The 22,110-nt window shown below is 49.3% G+C and overlaps 1 protein-coding gene across 1 annotated transcript; it reads left to right on the top strand.

Annotated features, from left to right (window-relative positions):
• Positions 1 to 15,987: 15,987 nt before the first annotated feature.
• Positions 15,988 to 17,069, top strand: LOC123108510 (germin-like protein 8-5). The gene is made up of 2 exons (XM_044530287.1): positions 15,988 to 16,159; positions 16,287 to 17,069. Exons 1-2 carry the CDS (start codon positions 16,039 to 16,041, stop codon positions 16,853 to 16,855), a joined length of 690 nt encoding a protein of 229 aa, XP_044386222.1. The 5' UTR covers positions 15,988 to 16,038; the 3' UTR covers positions 16,856 to 17,069.
• The last annotated feature ends 5,041 nt before the right edge of the window (positions 17,070 to 22,110 follow it).

Here is a 22,110-nt window from a genome sequence, read left to right as displayed (position 1 = left end):
TTTCACTTTCAAATTTAATTTACACAATCACATTAATATTAGTAGGTAAATAACGACTATGTTTCATGTAAGAAATAAAAAAAATCTTGTTCTAACCGCCAGGGCCAAGGCAGACTAGGGTTTTCTTGCCTCCTGTCGGCGGTGCTGCAGGTCCACCTCGTCCGTGGTGGATCTCATTCCTTGCATGTGGGAGGACTCCTTCTGGTTTTTAGATGCCTTCTGTGCCAGTTTAGGGCTTGTGTCATATTTAGGAAGACGAGGCAGCAACGACTTTCTGAAGATGGAATAAAGTTCTCTCCCACCAAGCCTCCATCCCGAAGGTGCAACTAGCATCGTCGGAGGGCGTGTGGAGGTGTATTTCTATCGCATCTCACGGGATTCGGTCGGTGGTACACTTTGGTGGATCCGCTCGGATTTGATCTTCGTTCGTCTTTGTTTAGGTCTCTTCAGGTTGGATCCTTCTGATGTACGCTTATCTTCATCGGCGGTGGTTGTTGTTCTGTTGTGCTGGTTCTATGGGACCTTAACACGACGACTTCCTGCCTGTCTACTACAACAAGTTGTGGCTGACTCCAGCGAGGGAGGGGTGATGGCGGCGGTGCACCTTCTGTTCACTTCAGTGCTTGTAGTTGTCGCTAGGTTGTCTACGCATCTGGATGTAATTTTAGTTATTTCTAGTGGTTGTTGTACTGAGATGATTGATGATGAATAGATTGAAAGTTTTCTTGAAAAAAAATTAAACGAGCTAAGATACTATATAGAATATTTATACGGAATTGCTAGTATAGACGGTGTGTTAGTAGAAAAAATCTCCATCAGCAAGCCTGCGTGGATATTTACCGCCAATGGCCGGCAAGGAAGACACGGATTTACTAGAACAGAGTAAATGATCGCCCCCCAAAACGAAACGTCAGTGGCTTATAGAATCTAGGTTCAGAGTACGCCTGCCATTGTTTTGTCGGCTCTCCCTGGATGTTCTCGCGTTGAGACTTGAGAGCGAGGAGAGGCCCGTGATCGCACTCACGTGACAGCTAAATCCCATCGAGACTACTCCCCGCAGCCAAGCAGACCATAGGGCAGTGTCCTCTTATTAAATTTAAGAGCTTGAAGAGCTGCGGGAGATTGACGAAATGCTTTTGTTCATAGGGTGGGGGGCATTCGGCAATCCAAGGTATCGCCGCCCCAATCTGATGTGTTCTTTAAATCAAGCTGACTTTGTATACAGTCATTGCCCCCTAGATTCTTCATGACAACTGTGCATCCGCTTACACGCGCTCAGATAAAAGTTTTAGCGCGTATTTTCATAATTCTCATCATCTAAAAATCGTGTACGCGCACATGACCCATGGAAAAATTCATCTTAGATTTCCTTTTTTCTATCCAGTACACCTCCGGTACAAGTGTTTAACAAACGCATCAGGAAATAGCTAATTATCTGATTGCTCACCATCGTCGCAGGATGGATGGCTATTGTTAACACGTACTGTACATGTGTATGTATTTGTACTTGTACTCCTAGACAATAGGATCATGGAGCACGCCCTGCCTGCGTGCCACTTCCTTCGGGCTGACTGTTATGGCTCCAGCGATGTGTATCTTGTAACTGGGCGAGGTTCAGCTTGGTATCAGTGACCAGGTCCCTCCCATGGCTCCGGACTCCACCTCCTCTGCCACCTCCCTGGCCACTAGCTCGGCCACCTCGCCGGGCTCCCTTTCCTTGGCCACCGGCCCATCCCTCGGCGGTGGCTCCATGTCCGCCGCCACCTCCTCAGCTCCTTTTGTCTTTGGGACCTCCCCGGCTCTCAATAGCGGCTCTTCCCTCCCCCCACAACCCAGTTCGCCCCCATCTTCTCTTCCACGGCGCCGCCCCCTCCCCCTGCCCGCAACCCTATTTTCAACACATCATCCACAACCACATCAAGTTCCTCCTTAATCCCGACGAGCACAACTATCACAAGTGGAAGTCGTTCTTCCTGCTGGTTCTGATCCGCTACGACGCCACCCAATTCAGCGAGCACCCCCTTCTGGCCAACGCCACCGCCCAACAGCGCGAGCTCGATGCCCATCTCGTGCTCCGGATCTACGCCACCCTCGCCGATAACCTTGTCGATCATGTCGTCGGGGCCACCACCACTTATGATCTCTGGAATCGCATCCGGGATTACTTCCTCGTGAACAAGGCGTCTCGGTACATGATGCTCAATAGGCAGTACCGTAACCTCAAACAGGGGGGTCTTTCCGTTGCCGAGTACGCCCGCCACACGAAGCTGCTCACCGCCGGGCTCGCCGACATCGACCATACCGTCACCGAGGTGGGATCTCACCAACCAGTTTCTTCACGGCATCGACAAGCCTCGACACCATCCACGTCGTCCCAGCCGTCGACACCAACCAGTTTCTCTCGGGCTACCCCACGCCGCCGCCACCTCAGCCTCCTTCCTGGGATCACCTCGCCATGCTCCATGCCGCCTACAGCGTCCACGACATCCCCAACAGCAGCTCCCCTCCCCATGAGTGGTACCTCGACAACGGGTACATGATCCTGACTTTGGCGCCAAGCGCGTCCCGACGGATTGACGACGTCTCATCAGAATCCGAAAACAGAGGAGGCATTGATTATCCTGCACGAGGGGTGCGTTGCCGGGTCAGAATCGGACGAAGAAGAACATAGCCCGACCAATGGAAAGGCGCCCGCGATCGGCTCGAGGTGCAGCATGAAGAAGTTGCATGATTTGATCGCCTTGTTGGACGACGAGAAAAGACAGTACGTCGCCGAGATTGAGTTCGGGAGGCTGCCAGAGCTACCGAAAATAACTAGGAAGGATAGGCATTTTATAATGTCTATTCTAAGTCATATCAACGAGGAAGCAAGTTCAACTACTATGGATCACAAGCGCGTCATCCAGTTCTATGATGAAGATGTGAAGCTGATAATGGGCGTGCTGTGTGGAGCTGCTTCTGTGAGGACCGGCAATCTTTAAGCTTCAGGGATCTGATGATGGAAACAAACGGTGAGGACCGACAGTTTATCCATTGAAGGAGGGCAATCAGAATTCGGAAGTATATATGGGATCTCAAAGGAACGCCCGCGTCGTCCTCCCCCTCGGGCGACTCGGGTGGCTAGAAACCTAGCCGCCGCGTCGCAAACTCCCTCCTCCCCTCCCTCCGCCGTCGCTGGAAGACGCCGCCGGGCTAAGCCCGGGGGCCGACGGCGGTGGCGGGGATCTCCTCTCTTGCGCGTCTTCGGGGTGGGGAGGACCCCAAGGCATGTGGTGGCGCGACCGATCTGGGATCTGCGGCGCGGCGATAGGCGGCGGGAGGCCGGCCCGTCCTCGGACGGCGACGGCTTGGCGCGGCGGAGGCCAGGGCTGCGGATGGCCCTTCGGGCGGCGGCGGCGGCTGCGGTCGACGGCGGCCGGCTTGTCTGCGGCGGCGTGCATGCTGCCTTCAGATCAGCGACGGCGGCGTGGAGGGCCTGATGGTCTCGTCGGCGGCACCTCCGATCAGATATGTTCTGACCAGTGCAACCGGCGGTGGTGGTCATCTCTTTCGTCAGAGGTGGTCGGCCTGAGGCTGGGTGTTCGCATCTCGGGGTCCGTCATCTGGCACCAGCTGCGAGTCAGGGAGACATAGTTGCCGGTGAAAACCGAGTCGACGGCGGGCGATGGCGGCGTTCCACGTCGTTACCTTGATGAAGACATCGTCATGTGACTACCGTCGACCCACTCCTATTGCTCCGAGGGAAACCCTAGGATCTAGTGTTCCAGACCGGACGATGGCGGCACTGCGGTGTCGTTTCTCTCTTGGGAGCGTCGTTTTGTGGAGCAGCGCTGGAAGTCAGAGGCAGGAGGTGGAGCGGCTTCGTCTTGCACGGAGATTCGGTGAAGATGTCAAGTCATGCCTGACCGACAGGTGCTACGCTTGGTCATGCCTGGTCGGCAGGTGCTACGCACGACAGATCCTCCAAGGGCTTCAAGTTGTGTCGGCTGGTGGTACGTGGCAGCATGGCGCTGAGGTGTATCAGTGGCGACCGCGACGTGTACAGCTGTTTGCACGCAGGGAGGAGGTGCCGTTGGGCGCCGTGGTGGCGTCGACGATAGCTGGACCGAGCAAGGTTGATGCATCAGTACAATTCTGAAGATGGAGCGATGGCAGTTGGCGGCGGCGGCCTCTGAGAACACGCCGGACCAGTGTGTGCCCTAAACCCGGCAAGTGGCTAGGTTGGGTCTCAGGTCTTAGATGTTAGGCTTGGCTGCGATGTCTGTTTGGTATTAGACACACGCTATCTGCGCCCCTTCATCAACTGGATAGGTGTAGCGACAGTTTGTTGCTTAGACGGCGGTTTTAGTCTTACTGATGTATGACTTTGTAAAGTCTTGTGAGAATAATTAATAAAATGACCGTATGCATCGCTCAGATGCAATGGTTGGGAGTCATCCTCCTTTTTTTTAAAAAAAAGAACACTTGAAATGATCCTCATGGACCGTTGTTAAGAGGTTGACCCTCCTTTTCTAAAAAAAACACTTGAAATGATCCTGATGGACCGTTGTTAAGAGGTTGACCATAGTCACATGAGCTCCGATAATAGACCTGAGACAAACTTGTTTTGTCAAGCACACATGCAAGATGCATCAGCTGCTGCAAAATGCGGCAATGCTTTCCATGCCTCAGTTGATCTGCATCAGCACCCGTTTGTGATTGAATCAGAGTGAAAGAAGCGGCATTCTCCAACTTACTGTTAAATTTCAGGACAATCATCTAAAAGGGACAGAATAAATAGGAATCAAACTATATTTTGAAAGCTAGTCGAAACAGAAACCCACACAATTCCTGGATGGTAGAACACTCGCAGCACGTCGGCGCTGTTCGGAGCAGGAGATGATTGCTCCTGGGCGGGTACGTCAAAGTCTCTCCGGCGTATATCCGTCTGCCTGTCTTTCTACGGTTTACAAGAGTACGTCTGTCAACAAAATAAAAATACGTCGCACGCTTACTTACAAAAAATGCACCAAAAAATTGGGGGTGAGGGTGGGTGGTCTTGCCCTTTTCTGAAGATCCAAGTAAACATATATGCAGGGGAGGAATGGTGAGTGATGTCCTTGTAGTTTGTAACAATACTGTAAAATCACCAAGTACTGACGGAAAATGCATACATAGATTTCTCCGTCACACGCCTCATAGAGTAGACACGTACGTTCGAGAGGGAATCACGCATCCTTATAGAGCCATTAATTAACCAGTATGTAGTTACCATTGCTGCATGTGTTTTACGAATGCATTATCATGAGAGAGAGTACAAAAAAGAGCGACTTGTTATATACCAGTGCGAACGGTGCAGCACCGTTTTACTTTTTGCTAGACTAAAAATGACAGGACACGTCCCAATCCAATTCCTAGTTTCATAAGGTGCTGAACCTTTGACCAGATATACGAAAATGGCACTTCTTACAATGACCGTCCAGCACGCCGGACCAATAACTTTTAGTACATTGCCACCGTCGTTCAAATTTGTAAGATGCCCGAAGTGGCTCCTGTAGCGATCTGCATTTTCAGAAAGGCCAACCTGATCCTGTTCTGAGTGCGCCTACATAGCCAGAGAGTAGGTTGCCATTTTGGGGCCTGCCACTACAGACAGGTCCAGCCGACCATTCCTAATATAATGTGGTGAAATTCAGTAATTTAGAAAATCAGAACCTTATCCATCTAAAAGTGCGAATCCTAAAGCCAACCAACGGTTCCGATAACAACCACTAGAGCTAGTGTGGGTAGCAAATCCATTTCCTATATATATATATATATATATATATATATATATATATATATATATATATATATATATATATATATATAGTTTAGATTTGCAATTTAGTTGTATTAATTTGGATGTGTAGTTAATTTAGTTGTTGTAATTTAGATGTATTAATTTAGATGTGTAGTTTAGATTTTTTGGGTGATATTATTATTGAATATGCAAATGTTTGTATGTTCATATGCAAAGAATATGTCAGTTTTTTCATATAATTTTTATGATTTTTTTTCTGTTGTAATTTTGTTCATAGAATTTTTATGTATATGTTTATATTGTGTAGGAATCTGAAAATTGTGTATGATCAAAGTCATTTATGTATGTTCATATTTAGAAGAAAAAGAAGGAGAGAAAAAGGAAAATAAGAAGAGGAAGAAGGAGAAGAAGAAGAAGAATAAGAAGAAGAGGAGAGGAAGAAGAGGAGAAATAAATAAGAAGATGAAAAAGAAGAAAAAAAAGAGTAGAAGAAGAAGGAATAGAGGACAACAAGAAGAAATAGAATAATACTCCCTCAGTTCCTAAATATAGGGTGTATAGTTTTTGGCACGGAAATTAAAGAACGCACGTGGAAGGAAAATTTCACAAGTACTGGGCGAGATTTCACTTGACTACTTGACATGAGAAAATAGAGGAGCTTGTCTGATATAAAGAAATGTAATCAAATCTCTAAAAAAAATTATCCAAATAAGTGGTGCAACGCAATACACCTTATATTTTGGATTTTTTCTCAAAATTCTATACACCTTATATCAAGGAACGGAGGGAGTATATTATTCTATTTTTTTCTTCTTCTCCTCTATTCCTTCTTCTTCTCCTCTTTTTTTTTTCTTTTTTTTCTTCGATCTTGTCCTTTATTCCTTTCTTCTTATCCTCTTTTTTTCTTCTTCTTCCTCTTCTTATTTTTTTATCGGGTATGTCGTTGTCGATATATGTACCCCCCTCCCCGATAACTTTTAGTAAGTACTAGTTAGAAAGTGTTTAATAGTATTAGTTAGAAAAATAATAGAACTAGTTAAACTAGCTAGTTTATTTTTAGTAAGTACTACTTTATTCTATTTATAGTAAGGAAATTAATAGAACTAGTTTGTTTTTTTAGTTAAAGCAATTATTCCCGCATCGACGTCGACGATGCCTATCCCGCATCCTCGTCGTCGACTCGGCGGAGGAGGCCGGCTTGATCAGAGGGGCCATGTCCGGGACTGGGCTCCGCCGGGCTGGTTTTGGGAGGTGCTACCTTCCGGAGGCGTAGGTTGGTGAGGAGCCAGCCCGTCGTTGACCCGATCCTTGTTTGGTGGCGGTCGCATGGGCCAGTGACGGTGCCGAGGCTTCCGGACACCGCGGAGGTGGTACGTCACCGTGTCAGCGAGGAGGACCAGCACGTCCGTCGCTACATGGTTGCGTTGGGGGGCAGGTTCGACAATACCTAGCAGGTTCTTCACGGATCTCACTGGAGCTATGATCCTGTGATGGTTCCTTCCCTTTGGGTGTCCACCGCCCGCACCGATATCCGTCGGGCGCTACGGTTCTAGCTGTACTGCCGATGCTATATGTATGATAGTATTCGAGGTGTATTAGTGATAATATTCGACGATGTACGGACACATGGAGATGATGTAGTTTTGCTTATAATTGAATGCGTCCTAATTTGAATACTACTTTATTTTGCGATTTCATTTTGCTTATTGAATGCTTAAATTGGAAAACTACTCCTACTTTGAATGCTATAATTGGAGAGCACTATGCAAGGCATATGCATATGATTAGTTGATAGCTTATAGGGTTTTTGTTTTCACAGAAATCTAGGAGCCCCCGGCCCCTCCATCATCCCCGTCGTCGTCCCCGTCACCGACCCCCTCCGACATCGAGGTGAGACCAGCCAAATCCTCTTTTAGAAAGATAATTAAATGATATTTTGGGTTGACTTTAAGTCTGTCGAGTCTCCATCATATATGAGAGGACGAAGAATCCCGACTGTTGTCGTGGGGGTAGCTTCTCCTTCGTTCCCGTGTGCTAGACAATTTGGTGTAATGCACTCGGGAACGAAAGAGGAGCTACCATCACCGACGTTCGCAAATATATGTCAGAGAGGAATCAGTGAGGGAGAGTTCCACCATATATATATATATGAGAGGAGGAAGAATCCCGACTGTTGTCGTGGGGGTCGCTTCTCCTTCGTTCCCGTGTGCTAGACATTTTGGTGTAATGCACTCGGGGACAAATGGAGGAGCGACAGAGGGAATCCTGGATTAGGGGGTATCCGGACAGCCGGATTATATCCTTTGGCCGGACTGTTGGACTATGAAGATACAATATTGAAGACTTCGTCCCGTGTCCGGATGGGACTCTCCTTGGCGTGGAAGGCAAGCTGGGCAATACAGATATGTAGATCTCCTTCCTTGTAACCGACTCTGTGTAACCCTAGCCTCCTCCGGTGTCTATATAAACCGGAGGGTTTAGTCCATAGGACAAGATACAATCATACCATAGGCTAGCTTCTAGGGTTTACCCTCTCTAATCTCGTGGTAGATCAACTCTTGTACTACTCATATTATCAAGAATAATCAAGCAGGACGTAGGGTTTTACCTCCATCAAGAGGGCCCGAACCTGGGTAAAACATCGTGTCCCCTGCCTCATGTTACCATCCGCCTTAGACGCACAGTTCGGGACCCCCTACCCGAGATCCGCCGGTTTTGACACCGACATTGGTGCTTTCATTGAGAGTTCCTCTCTGTCGTCACCGTTAGGCTTGATGGTTCCTTCGATCATCGATAGCGATGCAGTCTAGGGTGAGACTTTTCTCCCCGGACAGATCTTTGTATTCGGCGGCTTCGTACTGCGGGCCAACTCGCTTGGCCATCTGGAGCAGATCGAGAGTTACGCCCCTGGCCACTAGGTCAGGTTTGGAAGCTTAAACTACACGGGCGACATCCGCGGAGACTTGATCTTCGACGGATTCGAGCCCCTGCCGAGTGCGTCGCACGGTCACGATGAGCATGATTTAGCTCTACCATCTGACAGTGTTCAGGAGATCGCACCGGCAACCGCTCCGACCCTCAATTCGGAGCCAATTGCGCCATCCATGGATGGGTGGATAGACCCCTCCACGGAGGTCGTATTCTTAGCGGCGATCGAGCCGAGTATCGACCTTACCCTTCACGGGAGCCATGACGCCGAACTACCGGATTCTTCCCCGGCCACGGACTCCGAACCGCCTGCGCCCGTGCCTATCGAATCCGAGTGGGCGCCGATCATGGAGTTCACCTCCGCGGATATCTTTCAGCGCTCGCCCTTCGACGACATACTGAACTCATTAAGTTCTCTCTCCCTGTCAGGAGAGTCCTGGCCGAACTATGTTCGGCAGGATTGGGATGCGAATGACGAAGAAATTCGCCGCCCACCCACCACCCACTTAGTAGCCACTGTCGACAATTTGACCGACATGCTCGACTTCGACTCCGAAGACATCGACGGTATGGACGACGATGCGGGAGACGAAGAGGAACCACTGCCAACAGGGCACTGGACAGCCACCTCATCATATGATATATACATGGTGGACACACCCAAAGAAGGCAATGGCGACGAGATAGCGGAGGATGACCCCTCCAAGAAGCAACCCAAGAGCCAACGTCAGCGGCGCCGCTCTAAGTCTCACCAAAGCAAAAGCGGTGACACCGGCACAGGAGATAATAGCACTCCGGATAGTGCCGAAGACGACAACAATCCCCTCCAGCAAGATTTAGAGCAGGAGGATGGAGAAGCCAGCCCTCCCGAGAGAGCGGCAGATGGAGAGGCGGAGGATGATAATTACATGCCTTCCTTCGAAGACGAGGCAAGTCTCGACGATGACGAATTTGTCGTGCCGGAGGATCCCACCGAGCAAGAGCGCTTCAAGCATCGGCTTATAGACACGGCAAATAGCCTTAAGAAAAAGCAGCAGCAGCTTCAAGCTGATCAAGATTTGCTAGCTGACAGATGGCTGAAGTCCTTGCGGGCGAGGAATATGAACTCAAACGCCCCTCCAAGAGCTACCCAAAGCGCAGGTTGCTACCCCGACTGGAGGAGGAAGCATTAACACCTACATCTCCAGCATATGATGCGGCTGATCGGCCACCTCGTGGCCGCGATAGAGAGGCATTTCAGCCAAAAACTCAGCCCGCACCCCGAGCCACTCAAATAAAAATGACAAGGCACGGGGAAACACGCTAGACCTGCGAGACGTATTGGAGGACAAAGCAAAACATGCAAGATCGATCTACGGATCACGAGGGCGCGCCACTACGCGAGACGATAACCGTCACGCTGGATACATTAAAAGTAAATCCATCCGGGCCGAACACAGCGGACAAGACTCATTCAAGCTGCGTCGCGACATAGCCCACTACAGAGGCGCGGCACACCCCATATGCTTCACAGACGAAGTAATGGATCACCAAATCCCAGAGGGTTTCAAACCTGTAAATATCGAATCATACGACGGCACTACAGATCCTTCGGTATGCATCGAGGACTTCCTCCTGCACATCCACATGGCCCGCGGTGACGATCTACACGCCATCAAATACCTCCCACTCAAGCTCAAAGGACCAGCTCGGTATTGGCTTAACAGCCTGCCAGCAGAATCCATTGGCTGTTGGGAAGATCTGGAAGCCGCATTCCTCAACAACTTTCAGGGCACTTATGTGCGACCACCAGATGTTGATGACTTGAGCCACATAATTCAGGAGCCAGAGGAATCGGCCAGGCAATTCTGGACACGATTCTAGACAAAGAAAAATCAAATCGTCGACTGTCCGGATGCAGAGGCCCTAGCAGCTTTTAAACACAACATCCGCGACGAGTGGCTTGCCCGGCACCTTGGCCAGGAAAAGCCGAAATTCATGGCAGCCCTCACGACACCCATGACCCGCTTTTGCGCGGGAGAAGACAGCTGGCTGGCTCGTAGCAATAACATATCAAAGAACCGCGGTACTTCAGATACCAAGGATAGCAATGGCAGGTCACGTCGCAACAAACATAAGCAACGCGTCAATAGCGACAATACCGAGGATACTGCAGTCAGTGCCGGATTCAGAGGCTCTAAACCCGGTCAACAGAAAAAGCCATTCAAAAGAAGCACTCTGGGCCCGTCCAGTTTGGACTGTATACTCGATCGCTCGTGCCAAATATATGGAACCCCCGACAAGCCAACCAACCACACCAACAGAGAATGTTGGGCGTTCAAGCAGGTCGGCAAGTTAAACGCCAAAAACAAAGATAAGGGGCTACATATCGATGAGGAGGAGGAGCCCCAGCAGCCGAACACCGGAGGGCAGAAGAGGTTCCCCCCACAAGTGCGGACGGTAAACATGATATACGCAACCCACATCCCCAAGAGGGAGCAGAAGCGTGCGTTAAGGGATGTATATGCGTTGGAGCCAGTCGCCCCAAAGTTCAACCCATGGTCCTCCTGTCCGATCACCTTCGATCGCAAGGACCATCCCACTAGTATCCGTCATGGCAGATTCACCGCACTGGTCCTAGACCCAATCATCGACGGATTTCACCTCACTCGAGTCCTTATGGACGGCGGCAGCAGCCTGAACCTGCTTTGTCAAGACACAGTGTGCAAAATGGGTATAGACCCCTCAAGGATCAAACTCACAAAAACGACCTTCAAAGGCGTCATATCAGGTGTAGAGGCCCATTGCACAGGCTCAGTCACACTGGAAGTGGTCTTCGGATCCCCGGATAACTTCCGAAGCGAGGAGTTAATCTTCGATATAGTCTCGTTCTGCAGCGGCTATCATGCACTGCTCGGGCGAACCGCATTTGCGAGATTCAACGCGGTACCGCACTATGCACATCTCAAGCTCAAGATGCCAGGACCTCGGGGGGTCATCACAGTCAATGGAAACACAGAGCGCTCTCTCCGCACGGAGGAGCACACTGCGGCCCTCGCAGCAGAAGCGCAAAGCAGCCTCTTAAGGCAATCCACCAGTTCGGCGATTCAAGACCCGGACACCTTCAAGCACGCCCGGAGTAATCGGCAACAAGACCTCCTGGCACGTTCCGAGCTCGCATAGCAATGCGGCCCCCACCCCAGTACCAGCCAAACGGCGAAATCCGTGTCACGCGTACATAATTACGCATTGAAAATACCATGGGCACAGGTAGGGAGGGGGGCACGACTACGGCACGCCCCAAGACACGGCTCAACCGCACTAGGGGCTTCCCGCTTTGTTATTTTTCTCTCTTTCAGGACTTTAATCTCTGGAAACCCCGTCCGGCAGTACGATTGCCGGACACAAGATGCAACAACCAAGGAGGCAGAAAGCTATGTCGCACCACGGAACTCCCAGGTGGTCTCTGATAACGAGTTAAATACTTGCTTTAAATATCATTCCTCAGGTTTCCCTTGGAGGGGACATGTCAAATAGTCCTACCTTTTTGCTTATCGCACTACTTGTATCATTCTGCTTCGACGCACCTTTTTGAATAAACAATGCATAGCACTAGACTATTATCGCATTCTCTATTCTTTCTTATATATATATATATATATATATATATATATATATATATATATATATATATATATATATATATATATATATATGTTCATTCATGACATTCAGCACCCGTACACTCTGGTACGGCCAATACGCCAGGGGCTTAAGCGTACCCCATAATACGGCGTGAGAAGTCTGAACACTTTCGACACTGCGGCACCCCGAACTTATAGCATTATATGCATCAGCTCTGAATCATGTCTTGGGTCAATAGTGGGGTTTGCCCGGCTCCCGTGTTTTGGTATCTTATGTTCCGCTATATCGGCTAAGGTAGCACTGGGAGAACTACTGCGATTGTGCCCCGGTTCATCTGGGCAATCACCTCAGTAGAGAAAGTTAAAACTGACTGTCATGATAAGGCGAGAGTTGGTCGCTGTTCGAGAGGTCTCGAGTCCCTAAAGACTTATGCCGCTTAGAGCGAGGAGTCGGCTTTGTCCTACTTAAGGCGTGTATAGCGCCCCGGATTCGGCCTTCCGAATACTAGGGGCTTCGCCAAAATTTAAAATTGTAGACTTCTATGGCAAAGTGAGAGTGATAAAGCATTATAGTCTGATTGCCTTATTCGTTGCGCTGAGCACCTCCATCGAAGGACCCAACAATGGGAACCAGAGTGCTCAGATTCATCCTGAACACCCCAGCACTCGTGGCATGGGGAGAGAAGCCAACGACTAGCCATCTCTCAGATTTAATAAACAGCCGCACAAAAGGTAATATTTTAAATTCAAACAAGTGTTGCATAGAGCATATGAATAAGTTTTCATAATACAGTATCACACGAGCAAGTTCATTCAAAAATTACATGCTTCGCACACTCGTCCGCCACAAGACGGGCACCCTTCAGAACACCCTCATAATACATTTCGGGGTGGCGATGCTCTTTGCCCTGCGGCGGCCCCTCCTTCACCAGCTTCTCGGTGTCCATCTTGGCCCAGTGCACCTTCGCACGGGCAAAAGCCCGGCGTGCACCTTCGATGCAGACGGACCGCTTTATGACTTCCAGCCGTGGGCAGGCATCCACAAACCGCCTCACCAGGACGAAGTAGCTATTGGGAAGGGATTCGCCAGGCCACATCCGGACTATAAGGCCCCTCTTGGCCTGCTCGGCCGCCTTGTGCAGCTCGACCAGTTGCTTCAGCTGGTCGCTCACAGGCATCGAGTGTTTGGTCCCAGTATACTGAGACCAGAACAACTTCTCCGTCGAGCTTCCCTCTCGGCCTGGTAATACTTCACGGCATCCGACACGCTACGGGGCAAATCTGCGAATGCTCCTGAAGAGCTCCGGACTCGGGTAAGTAACAAGTAATTTACTTTCACATGCTTGCTTTGCATATTGAAGGCCTTATCCGCCGCTATCTTCCTCATCGTCTCAATTTCCTGGAGGGACTTTTGGGCTTCAGCCTTGGCATGCTTTGTGCTCTCGAGGGTCGCGGCAAGCTGGGACTCTCGCGTCTTCGAGACAAGCTCCAAAGCCTCGTGCTTCTTCACGAGAGCCTGGAGCTCTTGCTGCACCTCGCCCACCCGTGCCTCTTATTTTTCCCGATCGGTGCGCTCCTTGGCCGCTTTGTTTTCGGCCTCGGACAACGCTTGCTTCCGGGCCGCCACTTCGATCGTGGCCCCTGGCACATCCATGTGAGCGACAAGGCATTACTTACCTTTGTTCTCCTTGAGCTGCCTCTTGGCAAGACCGAGCTCTTTCTCGGACCGCTCGAGGCTCTGCCTCAGTGCAGCGACCTCCGCAGTCAGTGCGGCAGAGGTTAGCAGCAAAGCCTGCATACGCATACATACATATTTATATTAGACTCCTGCAGATATTATTTGATCCTCTATTCGGCTATTCTTTGTGAACACCAAACAGAGCATCAGGGGCTACTGTCTATGTGGTAATATTTTCCTATATTTTAAATACTTATCTCAAAGCCTGTTAGAAGGCTGACACAGGCTTCAGTCAGTCCGCTTTTGGTGGACTGAACCTTCTTCATCACCGCACTCATAATAGTGCGGTGCTCTTCGTCGATGCAAGCGCCGCGAAGCGCTCCCAGCAGGTTGTCCGGTGCCTCTGGATGGATAGAGGTCACCGGCACGGGCGGCTTGCCCCTCTTGGAAGGGGGCCGCCTGCCGGAGTCCGGAACCACTAGAGGTACCGGCGCGGCGTTCGGCCGGGGGCCGATCTTGGAGCCCTTGGGAGTCTTGCTCCCTTCACGCCTGGAGTCCGGAAGGTCGTTGTCGGTGTCAAAACCGGCGGATCTCGGGTAGGGGGTCCCGAACTGTGCGTCTAAGGCGGATGGTAACAGGAGGCAGGTGATACGTCTCCAACGTATATATAATTTTTGATTGCTCCATGCTATATTATCTACTGTTTTGAATGTTTATGGGCTTTATTATCCACTTTTATATTATTTTTGGGACTAACCTTTTGGTTAGGCAGGTCGATTAATGTGGTCGCCTCTTCCTGCATATACTCAACTACTGCGAGAGAAATTTGCCCAAGTAAATACATATCTGACTACCGTGATGATAACAGGGGCTGCTACCTATATCAATTGTATTAGGTAGATTCGTGCATGGATCGACGCACCTCGATGTCTTCCCTGTCGGCACAATCCACTAGCTACCGTGTTGTCGTATGTTGCTGGATTTCATGACATATCTGTTGGAAAATATATATATATAGTTTATACTAGTGGTCATAGGTTGGTAAAAGTCCTTGCAAGAAGTTAACTAGTCTTGCTAAGATCATGTGAAAGTTCCTGCTCTCCATCGTCATGGCCTGTGTGGCAGCTCCCCTTTTGGTTGGGCACTTCGTCCACTAATGCCGCCGCTTCTTCCTGAAAATACTCAACCACTTCGAGAGACATCTGACAAAGTAAATATCAGATTGACGTGATGATGACGTACAGGGGCTGCTACATATAGCAGATGTATTAGGTGGATTCATGTGTGGATCGGACGAGCCTTGATTTCTTCCTTGTTCACACACAATCTGCAGCGTCATCTTATGTTGCTGGAAATCATGCCAAATCTACCGGCAAATATATAATTTTATAGATTGAAAAGCTCGATTGACACATTATTCTATATCAACTTCTGGAAAGAACAGGAGTAGTAGTCACTCTATATCTCTTTAGAAGTCATGCAGGCACCCATGAATCAAGCCCACGCATGAGTAGGTGACATAATTTGTCAAGGTCGGCCTCGAGCTGGAAAACAATTGTTGACCTTATATGACTTGGCTTTCCTCAACTGCTCTTTGACTAACTTTGTGCATGCGCACCAGACCACCAGTTCAGACTATGACCAAGTATATGATAACTGTATCTAATTACACTAGTGAAATTTCATTTATTTATCTTAAAAATATTTTCCTAAATAGTGATGGGTGGTGACTTTTCCTGGAACCAGCCCTGTATGCATTGTGGCGACTCAGGAGAAAGTTTCACATTGCTTCTTTGAAGGGAAAACGTGTCTTAAAAGGGAACTTGTAAAGTTATCCAAAATAGTTTAATCAGCAGCCAGAGACCATTTCAATCTGTTGATGGGGTGCACTTGACTTTGTCTATTGCTCACGAGTTCTAAGCCTATATAAACACATGCATCCCCTGCATGTTCAAACCATCGTCACTCACGACAGAAACAGAAATAGGAAGACGAGAGAACAGAAGAGCCAGAGACACTAAAACGAAATGGCATCCTCCTCTTCCTTCCTTCTCATTGCTGCACTTCTTGCGTTGGTCTCATGGCAGGCCACTGCTTTTGATCCTAGCCCACTCCAGGACTTTTGTGTCGCCGACATGAATTCACCAGGTACTATCCGTTTTGTCATCATGTTTTCACCAAATGCATATGTTGAAATCTATTTCTGGAAATTATATGCAAGTCAAAACAACTTTGTAAAAATCTGAGCTTACATGTACATCTCTTGTGCCCCCAGTCCGTGTCAATGGGTTTGTTTGCAAGAACCCGTTGGAGGTTAATGCAGATGACTTCTTCAAGGCGGCCAACCTCGACAAGCCTAGGGTGCCCAACAAGGTTGGATCCAACGTCACTTTGATCAACGCCATGCAGATTGCTGGACTCAACACCCTCGGCATCTCAATTGCACGCATCGACTATGCTCCCTTGGGTCAAAACCCACCACACACGCACCCTCGCGCCACTGAGATCCTCACGGTGCTCGAGGGGACACTGTATGTTGGATTTGTCACATCCAACCAGCCCGCCCCCAACAGAAACAAGTTCCTCTCCAAGGTGCTCAACAAAGGTGATGTGTTTGTCTTCCCCGTGGGGCTCATCCACTTCCAATTCAACCCCAACCCCCACCAGCCTGCTGTTGCAATTGCCGCGCTAAGCAGCCAGAACCCAGGGGCTATCACAATTGCCAATGCAGTGTTTGGGTCAGACCCACCAATATCAGATGATGTTCTTGCCAAGGCATTTCAGGTGGAAAAGAATACAATTGACTATCTCCAGGCTCAGTTCTGGGAGAACAACCACTACTAAGTCAGACCTTTGTTAATTAGCCGGAAGACCAGTGCACAAGCGAAGGACATGGTTGAGTTCCTAGATATGCATCCTAATCTATAAAATAAATGGAGCATATGTCATGCCATTGTGTGTCTGTAATCAGTGAATGTATTTCTACCTTCTGAATAATTGACAATATTGTATTTATCACACTAATATGATCTCATTTGCTTCTTTTGGAATCTGATGTGTCGTATTTATCATAATAAATCAAAATTCTGGGTTCATTTCCCCTTGTTCCGAAATAATAGATTATTATATGACAATTAAATATATGTTTGATGCTGGGGTGAACACCTAGGATTATCTTGCAATACATGTGAAGTATGCCATGGTTGGAACCCGGTTGTGCTCAGGATTGATATGTGAATGTTGAATTTGCAAAAGTTGCTTCCTGGAGTTGTTGTTGAGGTATCTCATTTTCTGGTGCATGTAATAAGTAAGTTATGGTCCCTTTGCTATCTAACTTGCTTTAGTTGTTGTTAGCTTGACTTTCCAGCATGTTTTGTTTTAGCTTCCTTTTGGTTCAAAACACTTGTATGTTTGATTGACGGTTTCTTTAATGGAAATCGATGAGGTGGCTTGTTGTATCAAGAAACATATGAATGTTATTTTTTTGTCTTATGTTAAGTACTATATGATTTTTGCTAAGTTTTAGAAATTGGGCACACCGGGGACCAGGATCCAAAATCAGCTCCAACATATATGGTAAACATGCATAAATATACAAAAGAAGCGATTATTACTGAACCACCAAATATGATTATTATTTGAATTGTTTCTTCGTAACAAGCTGCTGATACAATCATTTTATCTTGAAACAAAATTTTGCTCGCTTTATAAATGAAGCTACATAGCCAAACAATACATGGTGTAGAGTAAATCCTCATACAAGACGATCAAAGAAAAGCATAGCAAAACAAGCCAAACATGCTAACAAGCACAGAAAGTGCACAACTAGATGCCTCGAGCATGCCGCCGAGAAGAAACACAGGAGAGGCCGGACCACCTACCCAACCAGGACCGCCACTAACATCATACCACACGCCACCTAGGAGAAACCACTCGGCTTTGTTGTACCGTCACGGCCCAACTACCGCTGGAGAGGACCCTCTGCCCTCTTGCTCTGAATCAAGAAGTGACATCCACATCGGCAAGCAGGCAGGACGAAGGGAGGACGCCGTCGTGTGTAAAAGATACGTGCAAATGATATAACGAGTTACTGGAGTTGAGGTAGGGTCGATTGGATCTCCCCCACCATTTTGAACACGCAGCCGTGATGAAAGATAGTCACTCACCGGCGACACCCCCACGAGGGTCACAACGCAATGCGCCACTACCACCATGTCTGTCGGGGCGGACAAGCGTATTCATCCTGAACTACCAGGGAGGAGAGAACCATGGCGATGCACCCAAGAGGGACATGACACCCGCAAGCATCACGGCCACGGGCGTTGAGGCTCCGAGCTTTCACTCAGACCCTCCTAGACACCTTGCCAAGGGGGAATCATGCCACCAGAACCACCACAATAGGTCGAGAACTCTAAGATCAGGATAAGCCCTTCGCCACCACCAACGGTGACAACTTCACCAAGACTACTAGCCACAATGCACCTTGCCACCCCCATGGACAAGAAACACCGACATGCTACTCAATGGAAAGCTAACGTGCAACCTGCCATCTAAGGCCGCCGCCCCCGGCGTCCGACACTCCAGCCCTGCGCACCTCCACCAACATGCTGGTCCAAGATCATCGTTGGAGGACATCAAACCCTAGCAAGGCTTGGCCCAACCCAAGCCCACAACCACAACAAGATCCGGTCGAGCCCAAGACTGCTAGTGAGCCCATATGACCACACCAGGTTGGTGCATGGAGGAGCTCACCATCGGAGGAGCCTCACCCACGAGCAGTGGAGTGCGGCCATACCTTGCATGCCGCAATCACCCCTCATAGGTCAATGACCATGATGCTGTCCTTGATTTGGGGAAGCGTCAACTTCGGTCAAAGTTCCCTGATCCACAGACACAAGTGAGGTGGAACACGGCCCCATTAGTCATGGCATATCTCCTCAAGCAACTGGCCCACCTCCGACAGCATGGGCTAGCAGTGGCACCACTGCTGGGGTCTAGAGTAACCCACATAGATGGGGGAGTTGGGGAGGGGGGGGGGGGGAGGAGGGACACGCCGTCGCTAACTATCGCCACTCGGTGCTTTGTCAGCATGGTGCCGACCGATGGCGGCGAGGGAAGGATGATAGGACAGGGACCTATGGCCGACGGTGGAGATGGCTTAGGTTTTGACGCCTAGAAGTTTTTTATTTGTTTGATGGAAACATCTTTTTTGTATCAAGACTACCAACACATACCTCCAAGAAATTAATCATTTATGTTAAGTTGTTAACACACATCGTTAAATGTATAATTGTATCTTGTGCATAGTATTATTTGTTGGCGCACGTCCTGGCTAGTCAGCACTCTCGGCCACCACACACCACGCACGCACGCACGCACCACTAACAGACTAACCACATGACTCTGTCTCTATCCCCTGAAATCGCTCCAGGATATACACAAGACCGGCCATCATGCAAACCCACGCAGGAGGCTAGCTAGTATATCGCATGCACTAACAAACTCACCGAATCTTCTCAGCTTTAGCTATTCTTCCAGCCGGCCGTCAGACTCCATCACGCGTCTTGTTGCTTCACACAACATCGCCGTATCGCACGACCTTGTCGTCTCGCACAGAACTGCAGCTTCACACTGTCATCGGCATCTCGCCGTGCTCGCCGTATCGCACGGCAGTCCGGCATCTCGCGTCCTTCGCGCGCCTCCGCTGAAACCTTGCCGGCTAGCTACTCCCTAAACCATCTAAGACTACATGCAAATAGCAAAACTAAATATGCGGATACATTGAATCAAAATTAGTGCTAACATTATTCATGATAAGTCCGGTGGCAATATATTGTTAGCTCTATTTTCTTGCATGTCTTGTTTTAGCTTCATTTTGGTTCGAAAATCTTGTAAATCTGATTAGTCGGCTGTTTAATGGAAATTGATGAGGCGTCTTATTCTCTAAAAAAACATATGAGATGCCCCGCAGCTCCTGCCCTCGCGGCTCTCCGCTAGGGATTCCCTCCCCCGCCGCCGGGCGCGGGCACCCGGCCCCTCCCGCGCCCCCCTCCTCCTCCCCCCTCCCGGTCTTGCCCCTGCGCCGCCTCCTCGGGAGGTGGCCGGGACGGCGTACCCCTGCTCTCCCTCTCGGCCGTCCCCGTCCTCCAGCTCATCCCCGCCACCGCAGGCAGGGGACGGCGGCGGTGCTGCTCGGCTAGGCGGCGGCCCGGTGACCCGGCGGCGGTCACCAGCGGCGGGCGAGGTGGTGGTGCTGCCCCTTGGCAACGGGACAGCGTGGTGACGTGCGGTGGCCGGCAGCATGCCCCCGGCCCACATGTGTCCTCTCCCAGTCCCATCTGGGTCCTAGCGGGCCGGCCATTGGCATGGCTTCGACGTCCTCTGCGTGGAGCGGAGGAGGAGCAGCTTGGACTCGTGGTGGTGGCGCCGACGGCATGCCTTCTGCAGCGTGACGGCGAGAGATTTACGGGCATTTGCGGACCCGGCCGGGCCTGTGGGCCTACAGGCCTTGTATGCTCCTGCTGTTGCGTCCGGTCGGTTACCCTCGTTGACGGTGGAGGTTGGGCCCTCCCGTGTGCCAACGATGTTGTTGTTCCGAGTCCCGGCTCCTCTTCTTCATTGAGCAGGCCCCTTTCGCGGTGTCGTGGTGAGACGATGCGGAAGCTTCAAGACCGTTTTGGCGCAGAGTGGTGGTTTGGTTGGTGGTGTGACCCGGAGCACCCGAGGTGAAGGTTGGGATCGGGAGAAATCCCTGTCGGCCGAGCCGACACCGACGCGGTGGTGCCTGAGGGTGCCGCCGGACCTTCCTGGAGGGCGTCGGGGGTACCCTTCCTCTATCCTCGTCGCGTATCGGGGGAAACCCTTGGCAGCAGCGTCGTCATCATCGCGTCCCTTCTTGGAGTGTTGATTGGTACCGGCGCTTCAGAGTATAGGAGCTTAGTGGAGGATCCCCGGTGGGTGCGGCGGTCGTGAAGCTTCTTCATTTTTGTTAATCCGCCAGTGTCGGCATTTGTTTCTTTTCTTTTTCTCTTTTGTTTCTTTTAGGTGTGCTTGTGTTGCTTCCGCTCCGGCACCTATCTGATTGTATCGGTGATGTTTGCTTTGTAATACAAAGCGGGGAAGGGGGGGCTATTTCATCAAAAAAACATATGATTGTTATTTGTTCTTCTTAAATTTAGAACTAGAAATATGATTTTTGCTACATTTTAGAAACTAGGCACACCGAACACCAGGTTCCAAAAACCAGCTCCGACATATATAGACAACATGCACAAATATACAAGAAATGATTATTATCTGAGTTGGTTCTTTGTAACAAAAGCTTTTTATATAAGCATTTTATTCGCCTGATGTAAATATTTTGATCTGTTTTTTATCAAACCTACAAATGCACACCTCTGACAAATCAATCAGTTTATGAGTGGCCTCCCAACCTAGTCACTGGATGCACTATTTACTCTAAAAAAGGGGGGCAGGTGAGGTTTGGTGTCATGACCTAGGCAGGAAAGGCAACCGACATAATTAGATTTATGCCATGAACTATTCATGATAAAACTTTTAGCAAGATGATGCTAACTCTCTTACTAAGATCGTCATATCTCTCCCCTTTGGTTAGGCAGGTCCATTAATGTCGTCGCCTCATCCTGCAAATTCTCAGCTACTGCGAGAGAAATTTGACCAAGTAAAGATATATCTGTTCGACAGCACTCCAGGTCGCCCCTCTGGTGGCTAAGACTACCAACAGTGAGAGTAAAATAGGTAGTAACATCACACATATCTAGATAAAATAGATGATGTGACAAGCAATAAATGAAGAAAGAGAGCCATGTAGTAACATAGCTAGTTACTACTAGTATGAGTTATATCAAAACAAGATGAGTCTATATCATAATAAATAAAGTATTGCATTTTACCACACATATGTTACTTCCCACTATAGACATAGTAACATGAACATATTACTGCTCTATGTTACTACCCATTATAGCTAGTCTAACGGCCTCCTCTTCCACTCCCCCACGTCTCCAACTGACTAGAGTAGGTCATGCGCCTGCTGCGCCCCGCACGCCCTGCCATACAGGGCTGCCATTGTACTCTCT

Source organism: Triticum aestivum, chromosome 5A (genome assembly GCF_018294505.1).
Source record: "Triticum aestivum cultivar Chinese Spring chromosome 5A, IWGSC CS RefSeq v2.1, whole genome shotgun sequence".
NCBI classification, from domain to species: Eukaryota; Viridiplantae; Streptophyta; class Magnoliopsida; order Poales; family Poaceae; genus Triticum; species Triticum aestivum.
The sequence above is the reverse complement of the archived record's forward strand: the minus strand, read 5'-3'. Positions and strand labels throughout refer to the sequence as shown.